This window comes from Pipistrellus kuhlii, unplaced genomic scaffold (assembly GCF_014108245.1).
Source record: "Pipistrellus kuhlii isolate mPipKuh1 unplaced genomic scaffold, mPipKuh1.p scaffold_m20_p_3, whole genome shotgun sequence".
In the NCBI taxonomy this organism is placed as follows: Eukaryota; Metazoa; Chordata; class Mammalia; order Chiroptera; family Vespertilionidae; genus Pipistrellus; species Pipistrellus kuhlii.
In genome coordinates, this window is record NW_023425529.1 from 44,344,815 (window position 1) to 44,354,111 (window position 9,297).

General features: G+C 54.9%; 1 protein-coding gene across 1 annotated transcript; it reads right to left on the minus strand.

Annotated features, from left to right (window-relative positions):
* Positions 1-39: 39 nt before the first annotated feature.
* Positions 40-8,434, minus strand: LOC118728395 (keratin, type II cuticular Hb1-like). Its single transcript, XM_036454876.2, has 9 exons — positions 7,849-8,434; positions 5,993-6,201; positions 5,045-5,105; positions 4,067-4,162; positions 3,709-3,873; positions 3,335-3,460; positions 2,199-2,419; positions 1,997-2,028; positions 40-1,496 (listed from the first exon to the last, which is right to left on the minus strand). Exons 1-9 carry the CDS (start codon positions 8,230-8,232, stop codon positions 1,321-1,323), a joined length of 1,470 nt encoding a protein of 489 aa, XP_036310769.1. The 5' UTR covers positions 8,233-8,434; the 3' UTR covers positions 40-1,320.
* Between the last annotated feature and the right edge of the window lie 863 nt (positions 8,435-9,297).

A 9,297-nucleotide genomic window follows, 5' to 3' on the forward strand; every position in this document is an offset into this window, starting at 1 on the left:
GAGAGAGAGAGAGAGAGAGAGAGAGAGAGAGTAAGATGAGGAGGCCACCAGAGTCTGGATCCCTGGTAGCGGCTCTGTGCCCACTGGGCTGAGTGGGCTGAGGGATAGTCTGTGTATTGAACCCCAGAGGGTGCATGTGTGCTAGGTCTGTGCTTGATGGGGCCCCTGTGTGTCTGGTCTCTGACTCGGGCTCTGTGTGACTGTGAGGGTGTCTTTGTGGCCTAAGCTTGGGCCATCCATCCAGTATGGACAGCAGTACATACGATGGGTACTGGAAGGAGGTGGGAGGTCTCTCTGAGACCCTCTCGGAGTGGTGGTGGTAGTATGTGTGTGGGCTGGGGTCTACCCAGGAGCACTGGTTTATGGAGGAAGGGGAAGTCCGTATATTTGATCCCATGGTCAGGAACTTTACCATGTTGAGGTGGGTGGGGGCATAGTGGGGAAGTGGAGGGAGTGGACCACTGGTGTCTCAGCAGCATGGGGTCCCCACACAAGGTGTCAGGGGAGCCAGCACCCTCATCCTTGCTCAAGCTCCTCCCTGTTGCCCTTCTCACTTCCCTTCCAGCTCCTCTGTGTGCCTGGGTTTGGGGGCTGCCAGCCTATGCCCCCACACCCTTCAGGAAGTAGGAGTGTGGCACCCTGGGTAGGGTGCCCCAGAGACAGCCCACTCTGCCTCTCTGGCTGAGAACAGCTTCTCTGTTGCCTCCATCGGGGTGAAAACTGGGTGGCAAGTCCACACGTGGAAGCACAGATGCACGGGAAGTCTCCAGCCGTCACTTATGACCCTGAGCTTTATTGGAAACGTGGAGACCAAGCATGAGGGAAAGGGAGAGAGCCCAGGCAGCCGAAGAGCGCTGCTCCCTGGGAGATGCACCTCAGCCATCTGCATGGACTGAGAGGCAGGGGAGGCCAGCACCAGCCCCACTTCCACACCAGCCGGCCCCACGGCCAGCCTGCCCCTCAGAAGCCACAGGAGTCCCAGTTCCCAGGGCAGCCCAGTCAAGATTGGATCTCTGCCCAGGGTTTCAAGAAAACCAGCCATCCAAACTTTTGGGGGCGGGGAGAATTACCAAGACACACCAGCAGGAAGAGCCCACCTCCCTGGAAGAAATGAAGAGACAAGCAGCGGGGAGCAGGGGAATGTGGGGGGGGGGGGGGCGATGAGAAATTAAGACAGCAGTGTGAGCAGGGCAGGGCAGGGCAGGGCTGCTTCCCGAAGCCCAGCTCAAGCCCAGACTCTCCCAGAGCACCAGGCTGGGGCTGGCAGCTGGCGTTGGACCAGCTCGTTTGAAGAGCGGTGTGTGTGCAAAGACAGAGGCACTAGGCAAACCGCACCATGCGGCCACTGCCACAGCTCTGTCCGCAGGGCACACACATTCCAGTGTTCACCGCCAGGTTCCCGCTGCAGGGGGCGCTGCAGGCGCTGCCGGTCACGGGCCTGGAGCCCGACACGCAGAGGTCCCCGCAGACAACGCCACCCCGGGAGCTGCTGACACCTGTGGGTGGAAGATGGGGCTTAGTCCCTGTGCCAGATGGTGGCCAGCCATCCCGTTTGCTGACCAGAGCCCGTTTCTCTTGTTCCGAGGTCCCCCTCTTCATTCTTATTCCTGGCTTCCCCCACACCTGGACATGCCTTCCTGCAGTCTAGCCTCAAGGATGGACCTTGGATAAACTGTTAGTCCAGGCCCCTCTAACGGCAGAAATAGCTATTACAGTTATCTCCACCATTCACTGCCACATTCTTCTCCTTCCTCCCAGGGTCTCCCAATTGTGGCTGTATAATTGTAAATGAAGTTTACAACCCAGCCAGACCTATTTATGAAATATTGCTTATGGTTGTGGTTACTTTCACATTATAATGACAGATTTGAGTAGTTGGGACAGAAACTGCATGGCCCTCAGTCTGAAATATTTACTATGTGGCCCTTTAAGGAAAAAGTCTGCCCTGTAGGAACCCCAAGTCTTTAGTTCAGAACCCACAGTATCGATTACTTACAGACATTTATAGCACCAATCCCTTCACACAACCTGCGGGGAGAGCAAAGAGACAAACATTAATTGGGGAAGAGTGAAGTGTGCAGATCCCCTTCTCAAGTAATCTTGATGCAGATTCGATGAGAGCAAGCCAACATGTTCCTGGCTCTAGGCACAGCTTGGGAGGATCCGAGAGACATCCTTCCCGCAGGTGAGATTCTCACCTCTGCTCCTCGCCCTCCAGCAGGCGCCTGTAGGTGGCGATCTCGATGTCTAGGCCCAGCTTGGAGTTCATCACCTCCTGGTACTCCTTGAGCAGGCAGGCCATGTCCTGCTTGGCCTTCTGCAGGGCGGCTTCCAGCTCAGCCAGCTTGCAGCGGGCATCGCTGATGGCTGTCTCGCCCTGCTCCTCAGACTGCTTCACTGCCACCTCCAGCTTGGTGTTCTGGGAGGCACAGGGTGGGGGTGGGGTGGGGGGATTTACTAAGGCTCCTGTTCTGGATTTGGGGTCAGACACCAGACATCCAATGACCACTGACTGTCAGAGGAAGAAGGCGCCTCACCCATTTGTGAGCCTAGAGGTTGCAATTTAGTGCCGCCAGGAATGTTGGCACAGTGTCTTTAATTTTGGAAATTTAACACAAAAATCAAAATTCCTGGCTTCTCTTGAAAACTATCTAAGGCTCTGGACGCACTGGCTCTGCCTTTCCACGAGGGCCGCCTCAGTTGGATCTGATTGGCTCTGTCCTTTGTGCTTTCTAGTTTACCACACTCCAGTGCCTACATCACGCATTTACTAATCTCTGGGACACCTGAGTGTGTGATCACTGACCTAGAACAATGGGTCACAGAGGTGAAATGGCTTATCCCAAATCATGTGCTAATTAGAGGCAGGACTGGAGCCTTAGTTACCTGCCTCTCAGACCAGTGCTTTTTCTTCTGCCCCTTTTTGACTCCAAGACCAAGAGAATCTTGGTCATTCCATTCCCTTTCCTACTGCTCTCCCCCCCGCCCCCCAACTGTCCCCTCTCATCTCCATTCAGTGGAATGGAGGTCATTTTCCATAGAAGAGATTCATCTAATGCAGGGGTCTTCAAACTTCTCTCATTATGAGAATCACCTGGTGGAGGTGTTAAAACACAGATTCCTGGTAGCACTTCTTATAGTTGGGTTCCGGGAATCTGTGTTTTAACAACTCCACCAGGTGATTCTCATAATGAGAGAAGTTTGAAGACCCCTGATCTAATGCTTGCTGTTTGCTCCTTTTCCCACACTTTGGCAAGGTGTCAACCTTGAGTGCTCCTGCTGCAGGCTTCACCCCTTCTCTTGCTACACTGAGGGGCGGACCAGGCTCCCGTACCTGGCACTTGGCGTTCTCCACCTCGGCGGTCAGCCTCTGGATCATGCGGTTCAGCTCGTTGATCTCCTCCTTGGTGCGCCGCAGGGTCTCTCCGTGACGGATCACCGTGGCCTTCATCTCCTCACACTGGGGGGAAGCAGAGATTCAGGAGGGGACCTGCCACCCATTTAGGTCACCACAGATGAGAGCTCAGGCTGTACTGAGCTCAGCCCGAGCAACCACCCCTGGCAGCCCTGCCCCCTCGGCCTGAGAGCTGTCTGGCCTATTATAATACCATCCATAGGATCAGAATCTCCAAAAGCAGCCTTTTCTAATACATACCTCACGTTTCTCCCACTGCCATGTCTAGGAGGCAGGTGTCCTGTGCCACTCACCTTGCTGCGGTACCAGGACTCGGCCTCGGCCCGGCTGCGGCTGGCGATGTCGTCATACTGAGCCTTGATCTCAGCAATGACACAGTCCATGTTCAGGTCCCGGCTGTTGTCCATCTTGACGACGACGGAGGTGTCTGAGATGTGGGCGTGGAGGACACGGATCTCCTGTGGGGCGGGAGTGAGGGAAGAGCGGCTTTGACCAGAGCCCTGCGCTCACAGTGTCCCCCTCACGGTCCTTCCCTGTTCCCTTCCTCAGCTTCCTCCAAGACTCATTGTCTGTAGGCCCAACCTCCAAGATGCCTCTAAATGCACCTCAGACCCAGAGTCCTCGGTGGAAAGGACCTCACCGCCCTCTCACCTCCTCATACAGCCGCCGCAGGAAGTCGATCTCCTGGGTCAAGGCCTCGGCGTTGGCCTCCAGGTCTGACTTGCGGAGGTAGGCGCAGTCCACGTCCTAAAGGGCAGAGAGCATGCAGGCATCTCCCTGGGAAGACCACACAGAGCTCTTCCCACCGGAAGAGGGGGGTAGAAGGGTGAAGGGGGGGTTACACTCGCTGGACCCTCCTCAGCTATGCAGCCCCGTGCCTGGTGTCCTGGCCTTGGTGATGCCCTTTGGGCAGGGAGAGGGGGCAGGTTCTGGTAAGGAGGGGAGACCCTGAGGTTTCCAGGCACTTCCTCTGGCACCCACTGGGATGATGCCTCTAGGATCCACATCGAGTACCATCCCTAACACGTAGGATCTAGTGTAAAATGGATCAGTTCTACCGATGCCCTACCCATCTCTGCTCTAGAGTTTCGTGGAAAGAAATCTAGATCTGTGGTCAGAGAAAAGGTCTCAGTGATCAGTTCTGCCTCTTTCAAGCCAGTGGGACTCAGGGCAAGACCCCGGACCTCCGTGCCTCAGTTTCCCCATAATGACCCTTGCATTCCTTATATGGAGGCGGTTGGAGAGTCTACACAATGATGAATCAAGTCTAAGAGATGAGGCCCAGCAGCGCTGTTTACACCTTTCCCAGCTATGGCTGGTCTGAGGATTCACTCCAGCATTCGTGTGCTTTTTCACTCACAAATGCTTACTGAGTGCCTCTCTGCCAGGCCCATGGCAGAAGGAGGTGGGAGTTACCAGGATGGAGCAGATTGCCCTGCCGGAAGCAGGCGGAGTGCCCTGGTGTCCAGGGCCACCCGGGGAGCATTAGGGAATTTGGGAAAAAGAATGGAGGAGAGGTCAGGCTATGTGATTCTGGGGGTGTCGCTCAGCCTCTCTGAATTACAGAAAGCTCCTCTCTGCCTCTGCCCTTGTTCTGAGCGGTGGGACGAGCCTTCTGGGGTCACTCACCTTCTTTAGGACTACAAATTCATTCTCAGCAGTGGCTCTGAGCACCGCCTCCTCTTCGTACCTGGGACAGAGAGCATAGATAGGTTCAGTGGCTAGACATTCAGTAGGCTGGGATGTGAAGAGAAAAGAAGCGAATGAGGGCCTACACAAACAGACTCCAGGAACTGGATCCCTTGGAGGTGATCAGGGAATCAAAGTGTTGGGCCAGAAAGGACCTCGTCCACCCCTTTCCTCCCAGTACTCAAACCAACCCTTGCCACCCAATGTGCGTACTGATTCAGGAATTCTCCTTCACGGAGTGGGCCAGGGTGGGTGCCAGGCACATATATCTTCCTAGGCCTTCTCTCTGCTTCTGGATTGGAACTCCAAAGGGAGCAGGAACTCTGCCCTCATCTGACATCCCCCTTACTGCTCTTCCTTCCTTTCTTTCTTTTTTTAAAAACATATATTTTATTGATTTACAGAGAGTAAGGAAGAGGGATAGAGTTAGAAACATTGATGAGAGAAACATCCATCAGCTGCCTCCTGCACACCTCCTACTGGGGATGTGCCCGCAATCAAGGTACGTGCCCTTGACCGGAATCGAACCTGGGACCTTTCAGTCCACAGGTCAACACTCTATCCACTGAGCCAAACCTGTTTTGGTGCTTCATTACTTTCTTACCCCTACCTCACCTCAGGGCCCAACACAACACCTGCAACATAGAGTAGATGTTCAACACCTGCTTGATGAATTAATAAAGTAAGCACGTAATAATGAGGTAACTGGAGTGGCTCAGACCCTCCAATGTTTCAATTCCCATCCCAGAAAAAAAAAAAAAATCCCCACGAACTTCCTGTCACTGTCTTCTTCCTTGTGGAAAGTTCTTCTTGTGATCTAACCTGGATCTATCCTGCTCTGACGTAATCCAGTTCCTTTCTCCAAAACCTCCTCCGGGATGCACTCACTTCTTCTTGTAGCCCTCCATCACCTCCTGCACGTGGTTGAGCTCTGAGGCCAGCCTCCCGCTGTCGGCCTCCACACACTCGGCCTCCCGCCTCAGCGTCTCGACGTAGCCCTCAAACAGGGGCTCTAGGTTGCTCTCGCAGCACTTGCGGTTCTGGTAGTACTGCCACTTGGTCTCCAGCAGCTTGTTCTGCTGCTCCAGGAAGCGCACCTGCCATTGGGGGTGGGAGGAAAGTCAGTGGGAGGAGCCGACATCCCCAGCCCTCCTCAGACAGCAGGCAGAGTCAGACAGAACTGGCAGTGCCACCTTGGGCAGAGGCAAGAGGTGGCTGCAATGGACCCTGCTTGGCTCTCCTGGGTGAGGATGCACCAGAGTCCTCGTTTGACGATTGCTTGTTCAGGCCTGAGCGAGGTTCTGTCCAGGTGGCCCTGATGGGATGGGGGGGAAGCTGAGGGCATATGTGTTGTGCTGGATTACGGTTGGGCTGGGGGACAGGTAGGGGGGGAGGGTCGTGACAGGCCGAGAAGGCTTCCTGGAGGAAAGGATGTAGAGCTGGGGATGGAGGGACACAGGAGGACGAAAGCCTTACACTCCAAGCTCCTCTGGGGCAGGGCCTATGGCTCCTTTAGCTCTGTCCTCAGGGGCGGCCTGGGGCTGGCTGAGCACGTGTTTGAATTGATGGTCAAGCTGGGGAGACCTTCCCTGCTGGCGAGGTCAGAGGGCAGACTCTCTCCTGGGAAGCCGGAGAGAGTCTGGGCTTGGAGTCCTGCTCTGCCACCCACACTCAGAGGGCCCTTGGGCAGGCCCCTTGCCCTGTATCCCTGTCTCCTTTGTGTTCTGTTTGCCCTCAAAGGGCTGGACTGGGCCTGGCAGCAATTTTCAAATAGGAGCCCTTCGCTGGCTGACTTCACAATTTTGCCATCCCCTTGTATGATTTCATTCATGATGTATCTATAAATGAATGTTCTTAACAATTACACTTAAATGAGATTAAAGGAGTAACTTTATATTACCGCCATCGTAAAACCATTATCACTCTGCATTCATAAAAGAAACCATAAAACATAAATTGTAGCTGAAACTGTGGCCCTAGACAGTTCTGAACCTCAAAGCTTGCTCTCTTTATCAAATCGGGAGAGTAGCAAGTACTGGAGGGAGGCTGAAGACATATTAGCACCTAATGAAGATTTTCTCAGCTTCACGTAAAGGATTGAACCACTCATGGAAGGAGAGGAATTTTCTCATCAGGTGCTATTTAATGCTTTAATGCATTAACTAAAAGCATCACATAAAAGATCAGCACTCCTGCCCTGGTCAGGTGGCTCAGTTGGTTGGAGTGTCATCCAGCATACCATAAAGGTTCTGGGTTTGATTCCCATCAGGGCACATACCTAGGTTCCATCCCCATTCGGGCATGTACAAGAGGCAACTGATTAATGCTGCTCTCCTCTCTCCTCTCTTCTCTCTTCTCTCTTCTCTCTCTCTCTCTCTCTCTCTCTCTCTCTCTCTCTCTCTCTCTCTCTCTCTCTCTCTCTCATAGATATATCACCCATTTCTAAAGAGACAGCTTGGGAATCCTAGGTCCTCCCAGGAATTCCAGGCTCAGGAAGGGTGTGCTCAAGAACACCCAAACTTTCTCTGTGGGCACCCTGCCTGCCTGGACAGAGGTTGTGTACAATAACATTGTAATCAAATCAGGAGCCCCTGCCCAACACTCATACAGCCCTCTGTTCCTGTGCCCATCTCCACCGTCAGACTGGGAGCTCACCTGGACCACATCCCTCCTTTCTCTGACTCCTCTTCAGCGCCCAGCCCAGCGACAGAAGGCCCAGGAAAGGGCAGGTCAAGGACACCCACCTTGTCAATGAAGGCAGCGAACCTGCTGTTGAGACACTTGATCTGCTCCTTCTCCTCATGCTTGACGCACTGCGCGTTGGGGTCAATCTCCAGGTTGAGGGGCGTGAGGAGGCTCTCATTGACGGACACGGTGGTGATGCAGGGCGGGCTGGGTCCGCACACGCCGCCTGAGCGGTATCCGAAGCTGCGTCCGCAGGAGCCAGAGCGGAAGGCTCCGCAGACGCTTTGGCTGCCAAAGCCTCCTGTGAGGCCGCGGTAGCAGGAGACCCCGCGGTAGGGGGCGGCGGTGATGCAGCAGCGGCCGGGCCGGGGCCCGCAGGCGGAGGCGCAGCTGAAGGCGCGGACCCCGCAGGGGCCGCCCAGGCGGGTGGAGAGGCAGGACATGGTGCGGCGGCAGCAGCGGCGGCGGCAGGGAAGGGCGCTGAGCCTTGCAGTCCGCGCGGAGTCTTATATCGCTGCCCGCTGGCCCGGGGAGGGAGCGCGCAACCAACGCATTTATGAGCTTGGAGGTCGGCCCTGGTGCCCAGGCCCACTGGGAATCAAAGCGGGCGGCTGCCCGGCCGCCTCCATAAAACAGCGTTCGCCCCCTCGCCCGCGCTTTATGGGGCCCAGAAGTGCCCGGTCAGCTCCGCCCGCCCTGGGCCAAGGGCTCAGGGCGGGCCCGACACCCCTCTGCCAGACTCGGCCTGGGCTCCATCCCCAGGCTGGGCAGTGGGCACACCTGGCCCCTCTGTGGGTCCCAGCCTGCGAAACCACCCTTCAGGCTGGGAAGCCTTGGTCTTAATTGTTTGTGCATTTCCATGTGGTGTGTGTGTGTGTGTGTGTGTGTGTGTGAGAAAGAGAGAGAGAGAGAGAATTGGAGAGAGAGAGAATTGAAGGGAAGGGGTCTCTGAAGTCTGTGAACCATTTTCTTGTCATGACCTTGGAAGGTGAATAACCTTTCTGAATGGAGTTTTCTCTTGTACCAAATAGGGATAGTAATGGTACCCATCTGAGAGCTGCTGGGAGGACCTAATGAGATAATGGACAGGAAGGCAGTTAGGGCCCTGCCTCGCACTTAATGAAAGCTTGAAAGCTCCGCACACGTTTGTTTGTTCTCTTTATTCTATTACTGCTTTGCCATTCATCCTGCCCCCCCCCCCGGGGGGGGGGGCAAAATCATTCTCTTCTCTCTTTCTCAGAACTCAGCTTGTGGCTCCTCTCCCTGTGTGTATGGCACCACCACTTTCCCTTCCAGAAACTGTTTCTTGGCCCCTCTCCATGCTGCTAGGTGGAGGGGAGGGAGTTGCACTGATGGAGTGCCTACAGTGTGTAAGGCCTTTAAAATGCATTTTTCATCCTCCCGAGGTTTATCTGAGTAGGAAGGTGAGCTCAGAGTGGTCTGGTGACTTGTTTAAGGTCCTGCATAGAAGACTCCATAGAGAGGGAGGGTCAGCTTGAAAGGTGGCT

Bases quoted from the DNA above. Each gene is read 5' to 3' on its own strand.
- LOC118728395 (XM_036454876.2), bottom strand. From the start codon at position 8,232: ATGTCCTGCCTCTCCACCCGCCTGGGCGGCCCCTGCGGGGTCCGCGCC. The intron at 6,202-7,848 runs GTGGGTGTCCTT...CCCCAATGGCAG, and splicing joins TCGCTGCCTTCATTGACAAG to GTGCGCTTCCTGGAGCAGCA. The intron at 4,163-5,044 runs GTGAGTGACCCC...TCTGCCCTTTAG, and splicing joins AATTTGTAGTCCTAAAGAAG to GACGTGGACTGCGCCTACCT.